Genomic DNA, 19,479 nt, shown 5'->3' with positions numbered 1-19,479 from the left:
TACTCAACCAACTGAGTAACATCAGTGGGCACAACAACAGGGTTCTGTGCGGTATGCACCATGATATCCCAGACTTCTGCCTCCTAAAAGATACTCTGCATTCTCTCCTTCCAAACGCTGTAATTTATATGCCCATCCAACCTATCCTCCACCCTCAATCCCAATGACATCCTGTTGTCCTAAAACTGAAAAATAGCACTGCTGTAGTAAAGATAAAACTCCTGTTTATGAAAAAATCAGCTTGCTGGAATTTTCTGAGTGAAAAATCAGCAACTGTAATTTTTCCTTTTGCTGTCCCAAACTGCCCTTCAACACTCAAGCTCTGATACCATGTAGATATTTCTGTTTTCCCACCCCGGTTTTCAGTTTCTCCTTATTTCTCCCATGTAGTTAAATGCCCATTCCCATAACCATACATTTAACAGATTGAAAAAATAAATATTGCTGAAAACACAAATTCTGGAAATTTTTCAGAATGCTAGAAATTGCAGAATTAAAAATCAGCAATCAAAAACAGCCATTAAAACACATTAAAACACTGATATTTTTGGTCAACTTGACCCTGGAAAAACCCCCTACAACTCTTGGGGAAAACCAGTTTGAGAGCTCTTATTTATTTCTGAAAATTGCCTTTTTACAGTGAGAATTATTCAGCAAAAAATCAGCAAGCAAATTTACAACTTATCTCCTTTACCGTGCCTCACAACAATCTGGAAATTACAGCAAACAAGACAGCAATAAATGTTGTACGGCCTCCGTTTTGTGTGCAGAAAAATCAGCAAACTGCTCCTCGATTTTTGTGCAAAAATCTGCCTTTCACTATGTGCTGAATCAGCTGTACAAATCTGCTCAACTGCTGCCTTGGAATGTGTGCCAAGCTGCTGTCTCCTTCTCCTCCCTGCTCAGAAATCTCTCTTGCTCTCTTGCTCTCCTTCTTCCAATCTGCTCATGAAAGAATGAATGACCTTTTCCTCATTTTCCTCCTTTAATATAACTCCAAGTGACTTTTGGGTAATCTCTAAATCCAATGGCTGAAATAGATTTAGATCAATGGCTGAGATTAAATGCTCATTTAAATCTCACTTTCTATTTTTTAATTCACCCCACTTTAATAAAGACCCACTTAGTCATTTATTTCCAAAGTCACTTTTCCTTTCTAATTTTTCATTGACTTTATAAAAGTTACTTTAAAATTAGACTTAGTAACTTTATCACTTAAAGTCACTTTTAAATTAGATTTAACTTTATAAAATTATAAAGTCACTTTAGGAGAAAAATTAAATTCTTTTGGACACTTTTCCCTAAGCCAAAGATCAAAGCCTAAGGGAACCACCTGTCCTCCGGTACCAAATTTCAACAAATTTTAGCTGGATCTATTTTTAGTTTTTCTCCTCCAACTATGTAACCGAGATATACTAAGGAAGTTTTCCCAAATTCACACTTAAAATGTTTGAGATACAGTTTCTCTTTTTGCAACACATCAAAAACTTGTTTAACGTGCTTTACGTGTTCTTCCAAACTTGAACTAGAAATAAGAATATCATCCAGATAGACCATGACAAACTTATCAAGAAAAGGATGAAACACATCATTCATCACTCTCATAAAATTTGTTGGAGCATTGCATAAACCAAACAACATAACCAACAATTCATAAAGCCTTTGTCTAGTCTTAAATGTTGTTTTCCATATATCATTCTCTGCAATACGAATCTGATGATAACCACTTCTTAAATCTAGTTTTGTAAAGTAAACACCATTCTTTAACTGATCAAGAAAATCATCTATTCTCGGAAGAGGATACCTGTTCTTTATGGTGATTTTATTTAAGGCTTTAAAATCAACACACATTCTCCAAGTTCCGTCTTTCTTTGGGACTAATATGATCGGTGATCCACATGGAGAAGAACTAGGTCAAATGAAGCCTTTATTAACCAATTCCTAAATTTGTTTCTTAATTTCTTCATTTTCTATGACCAACATTCGATACATGCCAATGTTTGGAAGAGGGACATCAGATTGTAATTGAATCTCATGTTGTATTTCTCATTTTGGAGGTAGACTTTTTGGTTCTTTAAACAATTCCTTATAAGAATATACTATTTCAACCAATTTGTCCTTAAACTAAGAATCACACCCTTGAAAAGCATCATACTTATCTTTAGGTTTTTCTTTAACAAACATGAGAACATACTTTTTACTTGAATTTATGAGCCTTTTCATTTGACTTACATTGATTAAATCCAAGCTTGTCTTAATTTTGTGTGCCCTGACAATGTATTCAATTCCATCTTTAAAGAGATGATACTTATTCTCCTTTCTATGAAATATGGCATCTCGATCATAAAGATAAGGACTACCCAACACAACTCCACATATATCCAAAGGAATCACATCTAGCTCAACTTCATAAACAAAATTAGCTGTAATTGCAAACCTTAATCAACACTTTTTTGTGACTTGCATTTGAGTATTTTCTTTCAACCATCCTAAAAGGTATGGTTACGATGATTTTTAGCTTCCAATCCCGATTTCCTTACTATTTCCTCAAATATTAGATTTGCTTGTGATCCACTATCGAATAATGTATCTATCTTAGTGTGCTTGGAAATAATCCTGATATGAAACAACTCAACTCTCTTCTTTTCTTCAATCACATCATTAGATTTTGAAGAAGATGCAAAACAAGTAGAACTAGAGCTAGATTCAGAAGGATTACCTATCAGACCCATAATGATTATCTTATTTTCATCACCGGAGTCGGATCCCAAATCTTGTTGGACTGCAGCATTAGATTTCATCTCACCCTTCTTCTTAAGGAACTTCTTTGGCTTAAGTTCTGGATGAAGCTTCCAACACTTGGAGTCATCATGTCCAACCCTCTGACAATGAGTACAAGTAGGCATTTCTCCTTCTTTCTTAGTTGTTGCCAATTTCTTCCCTTTCAACTTTCTCTTCCCTTTGCCTTCTTTGGAATCTTTGTTCTCTGAATGCTTGAATGGTTTCTTTGAAAAGTTTGACTGAAAAGGTTTGCCACCTTATTCAATATGAATGGCTTGTACACACACTTCATCAATGTTAGTTAGATTAAACATAAGCAATGTATGTCACAAATAAGAATGCAAACTTCCAATATAATTTAACAAAATATCCCGTGTGTTTAATGGAACATTAAGTGCTCATGCCTTTTTCATGAATTCCTGTGTAAAATCTTGCACACTTTCTCCTTTACCTTACCTTATATGTTGCCAATCCTTTAAATTCCTAAAGGATAGAATTGATTTCTAAGAGCTTTAACAAACTTATACCATGAAGAGATAATTTTATCTTTATGCTTCAAATCTGATTGAGTTTTACTTTCCCACCAAATCAAAGTTGTTCCCCCCATTCTAAGTGTAGCTAACTGAATTTTTGCAAATTCATCAACAATATTATGAATTCTACAATACACCTCAAGTTGCTTTATCCAATTATCTAACTTTTCAAGATTCATTTAACCATCATATATTGGCAACTCAAACTTAACATCAAGCTTCAAAAAAGGAGATTTCTTTGGTTTCTTTTGTGAGTCTGAATCTGAAGAGGATAAAGAAGAGGAAGAAGAAGAAGACGAAGATGGAGGAGAAGGAGGTTCATTACCATTCGTTTTTTCCTTGCCCTTTTTCACTTTCATGCCTTTAGAAGATGAAGTTGCATCTCTAGTCTTCTTGTCTTCATAAATTTCTGCAATCATCCTTTACATATTAAGGAACATCTGCTGAAATTGCTCCTCGCTCTTTGTCTCGGGAGCTTCTCCTTCATTTGAACATGCCATCTTTTGTGAGACTTTCCTCTTTCCAATCTCTGGATTTATCTCTTCAAGTTTCCCTTCTCCACATCGCAACCTGGATCTAGTCAACATTCACATTGGCAAATATCCTGCTTATACATGATCAACCTTTCTCTGATACCAAAATATGATCCGAAAACATAGAATTGACTATTTGCTCAATTTCACCAAATATTAACTAAGGTTTCTTTTATGTGAATGAATGAGAGAAAAATTGATTTTTAAGTGCCTTTAAACTTAAACTTGAAATCTGAAAATGAGCATGAACAACAGAAAGAAAAGAAGCAAACACATAAAGCTTTGATGACAGAGTTCGTCCCTCCTGGACTACATCTCTAGGTCTGCTTCCAAGTGGGCGTCCGTTGTATTAGGAATGCTCAAAAAGTCTCTTTACATAAAATTTAGCCATTCTAGATTGTGCGTGCAAGCACCAATGGCTACTGTTAGAATGAAGGCCTTGACCTCTGCTCTCCAACGCAACTTTTCATTCTCAAAAAGGCCCAGGATGGCTAAGTTATGCCTAAAAAGGAATTTATAGGCACGTAATAATACAAAGTTTGTAGACTCACCATACAACTCCCCCCACCACTGGCGCAATGGAAATTCTTTTATAGAAGCCCACAGGAGGTCTCGGGGTCGGTTTGACAACTTTGGAAAATAGTTTGCAATGTATCGCAACCATATACCACATATGGTATTACATAGTTTTGAACCCACATATATTAAACCCCGTGGCATATCGTTGAACTGTATAACAATACCCTACGGATATAGTTATAACCACTGTGTAAACATTGGACCGGAGGCATGTGGTATATATCATATGGTTTGCGGTGGTATTATGTTGCTCCTTATGGAAAACCGTGGCATAATTGTTTGCAATGTGACCAGCAGTGGTAGCATTATATATTAACAAACATTTGTTGCGCCGATGTTATATTTGGTGGATCGTTTATAACAACTCTTGGGTTGTTAGGGCCGCCGAATATGGCGGGCTTCGCCAACCCTACCCCCCCACTTAACACATATCAAAACATAAATATGAAATGCACCATATGTATATTAAACGTAGAGCCATGGGCCAGCGGTAAGATTTTGTGTTGTTGTGTGGGAGGTCATGGATTTGAGCCCCGACCCTGCCAGTTGACCTGCACTGTTGACTTTGACTGTATGTGTTGACTTTGACCTGCCAGATGTCACACTGAGAGACTGCCACTTGGCCTGCAAAGGCCCATTTTTTGGTTGTTTGGAAAGAACTTCAGAAAGTGTTTTCTCCCTCACCAAATTGCAAACTGAATATACTGTTGGAATCAGTGCGATGAGCTCTTCGAATTAGTGTTGGTTTCATGAGCATCTAAAACTTTTGAACTTTGAGCATTATGAGGATCCTTTTGGATCAAACCTTTTGGCATTTCATCTTTTAGAGCTAGATTTTTGGAACTCTGAGGTTATTTATTTATGTTAAAAGGCCATTATTTCAGCATCTTATAATAGATTTTACATAACCTATTTATACACTTTTACCCCTATGGTATGCAAATAAATGTTATATAACACATAGTAATACTACATTCATAAATCAACAATCAACAAATCATTTAACTAAGTTTTATGTGATAACCCAAAATTACATAACAACTATAACCATATGATGAAGTGATTGGAAAAAATTTCATAATTTAAAATAAAAACATTCAAATTCCAACTGAGAACTAAATTTATATTAACAAAATTATAATTTAAATATACAAAAAATATTTTATATTTGAACCAAAACATTTTTACAAAATAAAATTGAAATTACACAAAGTTTAATCACTACTGAAATCTCTAAATTAACTTTGACTATATCTATAAAAGGACTTATATTCAAACCAAAAAATGGTTACACATGAAACTAAATCCCTTTCTAAAAAATTTGGTTGCTTGGGAAATAAAATCATAAGTTCCATTTTTACATTTATTTTTAATATATATTTTAAAATTAATATTATATATATATATATATAAATAATATATTGATTTTAAAATATATAATATTAAAGTGAATATATGTATATATATATATATGGAATATTCCTCAACATAGAGAAAAGCCACAAATCCGGGGATATGGAAGGGACTAACAAGGTCCCAAAAAAATGACTTTCTTATAAATCTGAAGTAATTAAAATAATGAATAATCAAAATAAAAGCAATTTCTTTTTGTTTATATTTTAATTGACATATATAACCTTTCATTCTATTCTACAACGAAAAAGAGCAAACTAAGGTTCGTGCAAAGCACCAATATGGTTACTTGAGTTACTAATCTGCTTAGCACATAGGGACCAACATGCATACAAAGATGCAAACATGAGCATATACAAAGATATTCGACATGTAGATTTGTATATACACATTAGCATTTTCATGGACAATATTTGTATATACACTTTAGTATTTTAAATATGTTTTATTTTTAAATATGTTTTATTTTTAAATTTTTTTATATTTTTTATAATAAAAAATATGAATATTTGAATTTTTTATAAATTTCATTAATAGTTTATGAGGCAGTTTAATTGGCAATTGTTGTGTTATGTAGTATTATGTAAATTGTGTGATTCAAGGTTCAAATTTCCATAGGTATTTGTCCCAAGAAAATAAATAAATAAGAGTAAGTTATTTCTTCTAAATTTAAATAAAAAAACAAAAAAAACAAAAACAAATAAGTTAAGTTGCTTAAATAATTCTATAATTAGAAAGAAAAAAAATAATAATAAGGTTGTTAATATTATGATTAAGTGTAAAAAAAGGTATTAATTGATATCCAACCATTTGAAACATTGTTATAAAAAAAATCACAAGGACCCATGCCTTCAACATAAATGAATTGAATGGTGGCCATGTATGCTACAAAAGGAGGTGATTATGGTTAATGGAGATCTCTTGCATGTTCTTCCAACCTTATAGTTACAAGAACATCAATAATGGGCTTAGTAGGGATCCACCAAATATTGTGGAGCTTAGAAGACTTCTACCCCTTCGAGAAATTTGTTTTTTTTTTTTAAGTAATTTTGAGTTTATTTAATCATTAAAGCTTGGGATACTCATGATGCGTTATGTCCAATACAATCACCTTCACTCTTATGTAGTGCTTTGCAATGATGTGATGAAAAAGGACACATTATTATCAATGTGAAATGAACCTAGCTTTTAAGCAATATATAAAATTAGATTGCAAGTGTAGTGGGAATGAATTCAGGAAAGAAATTGCAGTAACCAAAATCTCAATATTAAATATAACAAACAAAACATATATTTGATTATCATAAATGTATAATTAATGTTTATTTATTTTCATTGTGTATATTTTGTTCTTTTGATATTCTATTTCTTAGCTTTCAATCAACTCATTATAATGTTGACAACTATCATAATGATTGGCAATTAATTGGCTATAATATAATAGGATAATTGATTTAATAGTTGTCGTCTTTCTTATTCTTGTTGAGTTGATTGCTCAATTTTTTCAATGACTCTTAGTTTTCCTCTTTGTTCTCTTAGGGTTTGCCTCAAACTCTTTATAGTCCATTTTATTATTTAAGTTTTTGCTTAAGTAGTGTCCCACCATGTGTGTTTCTTATTGCGCTCATCATGCTTTCTTTTCATTTCTCTTCAACCACACATATTTCCTCAAATTTTTGCATGCTCTTGTGCTCAACTTTGTGATTTTCCTATTGGAATCACCATACTCCCTACACACTCCCTACACTTCTTCACTATTAATCACACTTTTTTCACCTTCTTACAAAAAGCATGTGCTACACCATATTGTTGTGTGTATCATTGATACAACATCTTCCTTCAACTCTTTAACTAGCATTTCATTAGTTAGATCTACTTATTCAATTTCATTATAAAAATGCACCCTTTAGTGACCTTCAATGTGTCATTGTACACACGCCTTGTTGTGCTCATTGTGTGTGCTCATCATCGTGCTTTATTTGTGCGTGCTTCCACAAACTTTTGCATACTCACTTACTTAACTCATGTCCAACTAGCACTTACATCACCATATTTTGTGCACTTATTTATTGTTTACCACGCAATGTTCACCTGCATACATGAACATCTTATTAGCTCATGTATCTTTACCTATGCTTCTATTTGTCATACTTATTTTCTATCATGCAATTACCTCCATAGTGCTTTCCTATGTTATTATTCCCCATTACATTATCCTATTATTCCCTTGAATGTTCATGCATCAAATGTCATTAAGTGCACCCTAAAGTCATATCTTTTTTACTCTTACGATATATAAAAATAAGTTTCCGAGTCATATAATAATACTATGCTCATTAATCAACAAATGACAAATTTATGAGTCATATAATAATATTATACTCATTAATCAATAAATGACCGATGGTATGACCGTATTCTATATAACATTCAATTCTTTTAATTTTTAATATATATAATGAGATTGCTACATAACAACCACCCCTATAAAACTAACAAAGCTACTCAAAAAAAACCCCAACTTCAAAGTTAAACCCAATGATATTTACCTTCACCCTTACCCCATTATGACCACAAAAGGAAATACTATCATGATTCATATTCTTTATTGATGTACTCTCTTTGATCTTTTTAATCGTGGATGTGTTGAAGAAGACACTATCATTACACCTTAAGTTGAAATGTACTAATTGGTCACTGTAACTTCCTCTTACATTTAACCATAATGAGTGCCAGAAATATGTACTTCCAACAGCTCATAGTGAAGAGAGGTCTATAACAATTGGGTAATAATACTATAATCTTAATATGGTCCACTGTGAAAGTGTGAAAGTGCACTCGAATTATGATGAGAAGATTCACATCTTACGAAGTCATGTGATAGACACAGTGGTAAAGAAATATTATTAGAGTACAGGTCTATCTAGGATGGATAGACTTAAATAAATAATATTTAAAAATGCTTGTCATTCCTTTTGAGCGAGAATTGCTTAGCATCCCTGCTCCGTTGAAAGGAGACACAAATTCAAAGAGGGCTCTTTCACCACCATAGAAAAACAAGTACACACTACAAAGCACACGCTTAAACAAGGCACGATCAAGGGGATGTTTCGTCTCTGGATTTCTCTATTTTATTCGTTGCCAACTTTGAATTCACAAGCCCCTAGAATTAGACCCAATCTAAATACTTTCTCTTTGCAATGAGGTCAAAGGTTCGAACCCCTAGGAAAGGAAAAACAAGGGAAAGGGGAACGTTAACTAAAGTTAACCTAAGGCATCTCATCCAATCCCTAGAAATTGGGAATATTAAAACATATCAATCAATCAAACTTTATTTGACAACGTTCATCAAAGGTAAAGGCGAGGAAAAAGCAAAAGAGAGACCCACTTTAATATTTAATTTTTTTTTATGAAGAATGGTTATTTAGGGAGACCCACTTTTAAAATGGAGTTGGCATAAAAAGAATAAAAGGCCGTTTGAAATCTGACCATGTGAACGCAACGATGTTTCCTTGCACGGTCATGTCGGCTACGCCGAAATTGTATGGCTACGGCGAAACTGACATACTACCACACTGTACGCCCGTATGCCGGGAAAATATTTACGGCGGCAATGTCGAGATAGATACGGGAATAGATATCGGTGGAGCGGGGACGGGAATTTCACGTCGGTGGGCCCCACGGGGAGTTGTCTTTTTCGATCTGCCGGGTCAATGCGCTCCCCCACGGACCTTTGACCGGCTGTACGCCTTTGGAATATTAAAAGTAATTATCACATTTTCTACGTTTCTGGGATTTCTTTATTTTTTAAAAGCCCTTTGCCGAGCCTGCTCCCGAGGCTCCGCCTGCCGGTGCGGTTAAGATTTGAAGACGATGACGTGTAATCTTTGACGGTTGAATATGATTTTTCAAATCATAAGTTTCCACGTGGATCTGAAATTCGCACGTCGTTTTCACCATCCTCTCGTGCACGTTGGAGTCGGTCTCTGTTTGTGAGCTCAAAATTTTTGGATTATTCGAATCTGTTGAGACCGTCAAACTTTCGAAGAATTTAATTGAACCGCTTGTAGTAATCTTCAAAGGAATTATCGAGAGGCCCATGGACATATGATAGGACCTAACTAGCAACTTTATTAATATAATTAAACTCTAATTACGTATTGCATTATTATGTATAGGGAAATTAAAATTTATTGATTGTAGGGAAATTGAAAAATAAAATTATAAAAGGTAAATGAGGATGTTAACCAGGTTTTTTTTTTTAATTAAATTAAAAATTATATTATTTTATTAAATTTCAAAATCAAAATGAAAGAAGTTAGTTTGACATTAATTTTAAGATTTTTACAAATGTTTTTAATATATATTATAAATTAATTTTATTTACAATAATTATTTATATAAAAGTATTGTTATTAAATATGAAATAAATTTTATAATGTAAATTTAAATTTGAAACATATAATCAATTTATTTATAGTATATTTTATTAATATTAGAATGGGAACAAGTTATAAGTTTATTGTTGAATTTAGAAATAAAAATAAGGTATAATGACATATATAAAGAATGACCAACTGGAGGTGAACGTATGTTTCCTTCTTTCTGATGAACATCTGAAGGCAAACGTAGGTGGGCTGGAAAGAGGCTGTTCATGAGGTAAGGGAACAGAGAAAAGGCTTATGACCATGTCGCCCCAACTTTGATTTCAGAAAACAGAGTTTCAGAATCTGGTTCTGTAATCTTCTATATTTTACAGATTTGTTGCTACTCCCTAGTGGTTTGTCTTCCTCATTTTTTTTGTAGATATGATTTAATTGGTAATCTCTTTTTATGAAACCAGACTATTATATAAACTCGGAATTATTATTTTAAAGTATCAATGGCTAATATATTGATAGTTTAATAAAATTGTGACTGCACTCTTGGGGAAGATCAGCCTGTTATCCCTAGAGTAACTTTTATCCTTTGAGCGACGGCCCTTCCACTCGGCACCGTCGGATCACTAAGGCCGACTTTCGTCCCTGCTCGACGGGTGGGTCTTGTAGTCAATTGTCCAATAAATCAGAATTCTGGTAATCGTGGACCTAACATGACCTATATGCGAAGAAACACGAAAAGCCTCCTTCTCCGCTACGCCCCGCACCTAAAAGAAAGTGATTCCTACCTCCAGATTCATATTATAGGCAGACCTGGCACCTGAAGTCAAGTTATTCCTGTCTCCTCCATTCAAATAAAAGCAAGGAGAAAGGAGCAAAGTAAAACTCCGCATAGCACAATTCAAGGAAGGATTTTCAATTTCAAAATATGTTTTGATCTTCCATAGATCAACTATCCTATTCATTAATGAATAGGATTTTGAATCCCTTAAATCTTGGGAAAAAACTTTTTTTTTTATTTTAAATAACCTTTTGGATAAGTCGAAATCTTCAATGGGCTTTTTAGTAGCACTAGGACCACCCATACACGGTTCATCTATTGGCAATATGTAAAAAAAAGAATAACGAATTGATTTTGTAAAATTTTCAATGAATCTTTTCCTCTCCAAAGGAAAGGAATTCTCTTCTATATATATTTGATCTTCTGTAAATAATTCTTTCGCCCAAGAGATTGGATAATATTTTGATAAACACTTTGAGGACAAATGTCGTAAAGTGATTCGTCGGAGAGAAGCAGGAAGGCAGTCAATATAGAAGCATGAAAGTTCTAAGTGGGAAGGTGGTTCCTAAATAGGTAGGTTAGTTGGCTGGAAGGCAGGTTATGTATGGCCCTGATGAATGATTGTGGTTGGTTCTGTCCATAGAGGTGTAAGAGATGTCAAAGTAGACTTTCCTTGTCCCTGGGGCAAGGACCGGTAGGGGCTTGCTTGACGTTAGGAGAGCAAGGATCGATGAAGAAGGATCTTGCCTGCCTTTGTCACAATAAAAGGAAAGTAGGTGGCTCATCTCATCTCGTTCCTTGAGTCAATGGTTGGTCAAGTAGCAAAAATGTTGTATTTTCGGGTGTATCCTTATGGATCGGATCAGTCCTTTTTGTAGGTATCCTTAATTCTTTCATATCTTAGATATGTTCTATAGACCTGCTCCCGCCTTTATAGAGTTGGATACAAAATTATCCATCTTTGAAACAGGCATTAAAGTAGTAGATCTTTTGGATCCTTACTGCAGTGGGGGAAAAATTGGTTTATTTGGAGGAGCTGGAGTGGGTAAAACAGGTCCAAGATGCTGCGAATTAAGCCCTACGCCTGCACGCTATCCATGTGTTAGAGATAGAAATAGCTCCCTATTCAAGCCAACATCAAGGTAGTGCCCCGTAGTGACAAGGTTGGGGATCTGGGCCGTTAAGAGGCTGGCTAGATAGATAGAACATCGTATCTAGAGATGAAATCTGAACGTAGGTCCCATCAAACGTATACCCTTCGGTATCGTATACCACCCCGTTGCTCCCTGTTACAAATGAGGGTTCTCTTTATTTATAAATAATAATAAATTAATCCTAGTTTTGGATCGGAATGGATGGATTGGGGCAATAAAAACTTTTCGAATGATCAGTGGAGATAGACTTAGCTAAAGAAAAAGCTTTTATTGCGGCCCGATATGCTTTAACCTTCCGAACATTTTTACGAATTTTTTTTTTTGATCTAGAAGTACGCTTTATAATGTTTTTTCCTTTTTGAAAAATGAAAAATTATTTTTGAAAATATATGTTTGATAAACAAAATGCAATCAAAATTTGTTGAGTGATTTTTTATCTGTTGAAGTGCTATAAAGTTAGTGAAAATAGCAAACTCCACTACTAAAAGCCAAATTCAATCTATAAAAATGTGTCATTTAACAACAAAGTGGTCATAGTCATAAAATCCCTGATATCAGTTTCATCCCCAAAATTCAAGTTTGTTGAAGGCGGTAATCAAACCTTTATAAACAACAACTATGTATGCATTCTTAGATATGCCATTTATATAGGTGTACTGATTGATGTGATGTTATATTAGTATAATTGCATTTGAATTGCACCTAATTAGCCATGTCATATTAGATCTATTGCGTCAAAGAGGAGAAGATACTCACTCTATGGTGTAGGTAAAGGAGATTTGTGTATGTGTGTGCATGAAGAAGACTAAACATTTTATGGTTTTTTACTCTCTTTTGTTAAGAATTCCATTCAAATACCCTTACTATCACTAGATTATAAAATGCTAACATCTGATATTTACATACCATTAATTTTAAGGCAACAATGTTAATTTTCCTGGTGCAATTATACAAATAAACTTGTATCTCATTTATTGTTATTATCATAAACTATATAATTAGTTAGATTAAAATGTATTATAACTTTTAGCATCATCGCATGTTTTAGGTATAACCCATGTCCATCATTGACCTATAAACTTTAAAATCAAGAAAATTATAAAAATACTATTAAATTATCAAAATTTAAATTAATACATTATCATAATGAAAGAAAAAATCAACCTATTATTTATTTTTAATAACAAAGAAATAATTTTATTAAATATTAAAAAAAATTAAACATTAAAATTAGAAAAATATTATTTTTCAACTCATTTTTTGTATTGTAACTAATAAAATTAATAAGTAAATTAATTTTATACTCTGGACAAGAGATCAGTTTTGACTATGCTACAGATTACCGATTAAACTGCATCCCAAAAACAACCTAACAACTCTACATTAAAACAAGATTTATAATTATTAAAAAAAATGAAAAAGAAAAATCAAAATCACTTTGATGAATATGCTGAACTCCTCACTAACAACCACCTAAAAGAGAAAAGGATTTTCCATGGATCTCATGAAAGCTTAGCTTAAATTTGTATGGAAGTGGGGAACAATTTCTAAATGGTCTCGGGCAGGGGTAAAATTTTATCATCCAAAGGGAGATTGCCATCTAGCACTGCGCATCGTCTTTTCTTCGCTAATCATACCAACATGATATTTAGGTCTTCATCAATCACTATTTTTGATAATATATGCCCCCATGAATAGCATTCAACTTTGTCATTGAAACTCTCGCATAAAACAAAACAAGTTCATGTAACCAGTTGCTTGGGCAATCCCTGACATGACCAAAAGCTATTTTACAAGTAGCTATTCCTATCAACCAGAGCGTCAAACTCTTCCCCTTTGGAAGGGCACCTTGAGTGTCAAATTCTCCACTTTTTGTTGCAGTCAAAACCAAATTCCTATGGGGAAAGAATCCTCGGCCCAAGAGCATAACACGTGTCATGGGCCAATTGGGAATCTTTGTTCATTGCAGTTCAATTTCTCACCAAGAAGGGGGCTAGTTTTCTTGTCCAAGCAATGACATGGCAGATGGAGATGGATGCCTGAAAAGTCTAATAAGATAGAACAAAGGTCTAACCAGATGGGAATGGGGATAGTGATTGGTTGGGTATATGTAGAGATGTGTATGCCCACATGTAATAAAAATATATTATGAAATTTGGAGTGTTGACAAAGTTGTCAAAGGGGATTGATGGGAATAGAGATGGCTCCAGATAGAGAGCAGCACGTGGGCTGTGTCAGGACAGAGGGGATAACAGAGAGAGAGTATCATTGACCAGCCTTCTTCCCCTCCCTGCCCTTGACCAAATCATTATTTTCCCCTACTTCCCCATTGCTGTTTTTATCTGTTGTTTGCATGCTTGCCTCAATAAGATCTCTGCTGCTACTGATGCTTCTGTACTTCCGCCATCATCAAATCCTCTGCAGTCTCTAGAAGCACATTCCTCCTTCAAACACAGACCCATAGCAGTCCTCTGTCCTCCTCCTCTGCAGAGACAACCCGCTGTTTCAATCCTGAGAATATCAGCAGGAGTGGTACCTATTTCAATCTCCACAGCAGCAACATCTGCAGTCTGCAAATCACTTTTGAGTTCAGCTTCAAATATAGCTCTGAGTTTATTAGACACCCACGTTCTCGTTGTGGCTTGGGTTCAATAGCTCTGTGCTTAGCAGATACCGACGTTCTCATTGTGGCTTGGGTTCAATAGGTTAGATGGTTTTCGATGTATTTTTGGGGTGAGTATTGATTCCTGATCAGGATGGTGAAGCACAAGCCGAACATGATGCCTGTGGTGTCTCCACTGGACCTCACAGTGCAGATCCCCTACCATTTCCGGTGCCCCATATCCCTGGACCTGATGAGGGATCCAGTCATCCTTTGCACAGGCCAGACCTATGACAGATCTAGCATTGAGAAATGGGTGGCCAGTGGCAACAGCACTTGCCCTGTTACAATGCAGAGTCTTGAGGATTTCACACTCATACCCAACCACACTCTCAGGAGGCTTATCCAGGAATGGTGTGTAGCCAATAGCTCAAAGGGCATTGAAAGGATTCCTACTCCAAAGCAGCCAGCGGATCCCCAGAGAGTCAGATCAGCTATCATGGAAGCATCTTCATCTCAATCCACCGCTTCCATCAGAACCAGTGCACTGAGGACGTTGAAGAATTTGGGCAAGGAGCGTGATCAGAACAAGACCATCCTGGCTCAGGAAGGGATTGTTCCAGTATTGATATCAATCCTCACAGCCGAAGAAGAAAAACAAGAAGAAGCTAAAGGGAATCCAGAGGGGCTGCAATCACAATCTGATGATGAATTGTATGAAGAGGCATTGGGGGTTCTTGCGTTCTTCCCTTTGACCGATGCGGAGAGGGTGAGATTAGCGCAGCCATGGGTTTTAGCCCATATTGCATCCTTGCTTCTTTGGGGATCCATGGAGGCCAGAGTGAATGCTGCACATTTGGTTGAGTCCCTCACTTCATCTGATGAACTCCATGAGCTTAGGTCTATGGTCGGTAATACGGAGGGCATAGTGCAAGGACTGGTGAAGATTCTGAGAGAGCTCCTCTACCCCCGGGCATTGAAGGTCGGCATCAAATCGCTCCTATCACTCTGTTTCATCAAGGCCAACAGGGAGAAGGCAGTTGCAGCAGGGGCAGTGAGTGCACTGATTGAAGGCCTGGTGGATTTCGAGAAGTGTGACGCAGAGAGGGCCCTTGCCACCATTGAATTGCTGTGCAGGACCGAATCAGGCTGCAAGGATCTCTGTGACCATGCTCTGGCTGTCCCTGTTTTGGTGAAAACCATTCTCAAGGTTTCTGGCAGAGCCACAGAGTATGCTGCGGGTGCACTTCTTGTCACCTGCAGTGCTTCAGAGGCATTACAGAAGGAGGCCATTCAGGCCGGTATTCTAACACAGCTCTTGCTTCTTGTCCAGAGTGATTGCACTGAAAGAGCCAAGAGAAAAGCTCAGATGCTGCTGAAGCTCCTCAGGAATGCCTGGTCAGATGAATCATCGTCACCTGTCTTCTGTCGGACCGATGTGGTGCCCTTCTAGGTCTCCATCAAACAAATTAGGCCACCACTCTTGTAATGGTCTTGGATCCATTGCTACAACATCCTGAATGTTGGGTACTATTTCTTGTTGGCAGTATAGTCAAGTTCACTTCTCCTCTGCAATCCAGAGTTGGAAAAAAAACAGATCTACAAGCTAATCATATCAGAGATCATTCATGTTCTATGCATAGCTTAGCATTGTTCTGCTGGTCTCCTCAATATGCTACTGTGGATTTCACAATTCATATATAGTCTTGATTACTGTGATATATATAGCCCAAGCCAAAGCCTATAAAATGTGTTTTATGGGTCTTTTTGATTTTGAAAGGCTTTTTCTATGGCTGTACCCATCTCTGTTTCACAGCTCTCAGATCAAGAGCCAATAGGATAGACAAGGAAGAGCTAATAGTCTTCTTTATGCTGATATGTATTGTATTGAACAAAAGCTTCAATTTCTAAGCATTATGTGCAAATTATTTGGGGCCAGATTTGATGAATCTGTCCCCCTTACTGCTCAAATAAAACATCAGATCCATTTCATTACCAGGCACTATTATGGTATATAAAAACATCAGATCCATTTCATTACCAAGAGCTTTTGGGTGTGTGTTTAGCAGTGAAAGATCAAGATCCTATTTATTGAAGTTTTGCAGTTTTTGTAAAGGAATTCAATGCAATGGAAATGGATGGTGTTCTTTGTTGTGCTTCTCCTCTAATCAGCTTCATGTTCCCTACATTTTCTTTGAACTAGCTCTATCTTTTCTGTGAAATTTGGTTGTTTTTCTTCTTTTCCAAGTTATTTGAATCTCAATAGCTTGTATCCTTAAATAGTATTTATCTGTGCACTTAGCACAAATTAGTTGCAGATTACAAGTTATTTGATTCTCAATAGCTTACATCCTTGGCACATATATTATTTCTCTATGCACTTGGCACATTTTGGTTGCAAATCACAATAGATCTAGTATCAAAGTTATAGGTACAACTACACAATAAATATTTATTATGTGCACCAATTTAAACATAAAAGAATTGAAGGATTGGTTACCCAACGCTCTACTGGCCTCAAATCTCTTTATTATAATGGATCAATACCGCTATTATGAAGCTGTTAAAGCATCAAATTTTGTCACCTGTGTTGGTTGGTTGGTACAATAACAAATGTACCAATTATAATTTTTACTCCAATGGTTGATTCTGTGGATGATGGATATCCATACGTGCAGCAAGTCAATCTCCCAGACTTTTAAATGCTATTTTAGGTTAGGTGTTAAAGTGCAGAGAAAATCCACTTGCCCTACAGCTGGAATGGAGATATCTTTCACTTTGTGGCATGCCTTCATTTGTTGCATGACTTGCCTTAGATTCCTTATATTTATTAACATAAGAGGAATTAAAACTACCTATTTTTGTTTAATGCTCAAATAAATTTGTAGACAAATTGTGTTTTTGTATTTTTATTTTTTAAATAGGTTTTCCATATGTATATATATAAAATAAATATTTGATTAATAACTTTTTAAATCCTTCTTGTGCTTAATTAAATTCAGATTATGGTTAATAATATGCTATCCAGGTTTTTCCTTTTGTTAGATGCCTTTGAACTTACCTTATCATTACCGGTAAGAGAAGGATTCGATACGCTTTTTTTGGGTACTGTCTTCTTCTAAAACCCCTGTTTTTGGGTAAACTCTCCAGAGTTGCTGACCATCAGCATAGTTATTGCATGTACGTGTACGAAATTCAAAATTCAGTCATGGTTTTTAATATAAATTTATTAAATTTAAATTTAAAAAAAATAATTAATATTGAAAATAAAAATATTTATAATTTTCTTAAAAAAATTATTTTAAAATATGAAAAATTATGAATGAATATTTTTTTTAAAATATAAAAAATTATAAATGAATAATTCAAGTTCATTTCTTAGAATTAAATTTTAAAGTCTGGTTTGATTTTAATAATTTTAGAATTAAATTTTAAATATTTGGTTGGGTTTAATATTTTTTCATTAAAAATTCATTATATAAAATGTGTTTACAATTTAGGTTGAGAACAATATTTATTATATAAAATGTGCTTACAGTTTAGGTTGAGAATAATATCTATTATATAGAATGTGTTTACAATTTAGGTTAAGAACAATATCTATTATATAGAATGTGCTTATAGTTTAGGTTGAGAACAATATCTATAAAGTCTTGACTTGAAATTTTAATATTTATATAATAAACTTCTTTTTTTTTCTATAATGTGCTTACAATTTAGGTGGAGAACAATATCTATCTGTATATAAATAAATGAAAATGTAACATAAAATAAAATAAAATTACATTTTATATTTAAATAACAAAATATATTCAAAAATTTTAAAAATTAATTTGGAACTATTCTATTTTTCAATAATTTAAGGAATCAAAAGTTAAAAAGTTCTTATCTTCTCGTTAATTAATATATTATGCAAAATAAATTATATGGGTGAGATGAACAATATTTGTTTTTCAAAAAAAAAATTATATATGTGAAATGGTGTTTTAGGTATTTTTTTTTATTAATTTTGGGAAAATAGGTTATGGTTTTTTAATAATCATTAATTTAAGTTGTTTAATTTGTAAAATTCTAATGTTTTAGAGATTTTTTAAGTGTTGAATACATTTATACAGTGAAAAGTACATTCTAAAAAATAAGAAATCGCAATTTTCCTCAAAATTATAGTCCTACCAAAAAAACTATTTATGTCACCTTGGGAAGAAAGAGTCTATCACCTTTGTCATACTAAAAGGGTTGAAGATGAAAACATTTTCTCTTGGACTACCCAACTCTTACATTCATTCTAATTTTCAAAATCTTTTCCACACTATCAACCCTTTGGATTTGTTAAGTCAACAAAATTATAGTGATCTATGAAGGCTTCTCTCCCTTATTTTCGATTGTAGAAATAAAATATTAAAGAATCTCAACTAATCTCTTGCTTTCTTAAGGTCTAAATGATCATTTTAGTCTTAGTAGACCTTATATATATATATATATATATATATATATATATATAGTAAAACTAATTGATTAATATCAAAACAAAAATAATGTAAGAGATTTGATCTCTCTGTGTTTGATAGATTTGGAGTTAAAATGGATCCCTTTCATGTATGCCAAAATATTGCATTGGTGTTTATAGTTTTCCAAAATCCTACCTACCTCACTCTTACTAGATTTATTAGCCAGTAGGTAATTACTAAAACATACTACAAACAATCAGAAAAACATGTCTAACT

General features: G+C 34.2%; 1 protein-coding gene across 1 annotated transcript; it reads left to right on the top strand.

The window, feature by feature from the left end:
* Window positions 1-14,429: 14,429 nt before the first annotated feature.
* Window positions 14,430-16,907, top strand: LOC149211433 (U-box domain-containing protein 26-like). Its single transcript, XM_089391493.1, has one exon. The coding sequence runs from the start codon at window positions 14,910-14,912 to the stop codon at window positions 16,206-16,208; it is 1,299 nt and encodes a 432-aa protein (XP_089247619.1). The 5' UTR covers window positions 14,430-14,909; the 3' UTR covers window positions 16,209-16,907.
* Window positions 16,908-19,479: the final 2,572 nt, after the last annotated feature.

Source organism: Pinus tabuliformis, chromosome 1_1 (genome assembly GCF_031772625.1).
Source record: "Pinus tabuliformis cultivar Carrire ecotype Pingquan chromosome 1_1, CPIR1, whole genome shotgun sequence".
NCBI classification, from domain to species: Eukaryota; Viridiplantae; Streptophyta; class Pinopsida; order Pinales; family Pinaceae; genus Pinus; species Pinus tabuliformis.
This window is presented reverse-complemented; position numbering and strand designations above follow the sequence as displayed.

What these genes read in the sequence shown, in the direction of transcription:
- LOC149211433 (XM_089391493.1), top strand. Translation starts at nt 14,910, where the DNA reads ATGGTGAAGCACAAGCCGAACATGATGCCTGTGGTGTCTCCACTGGAC.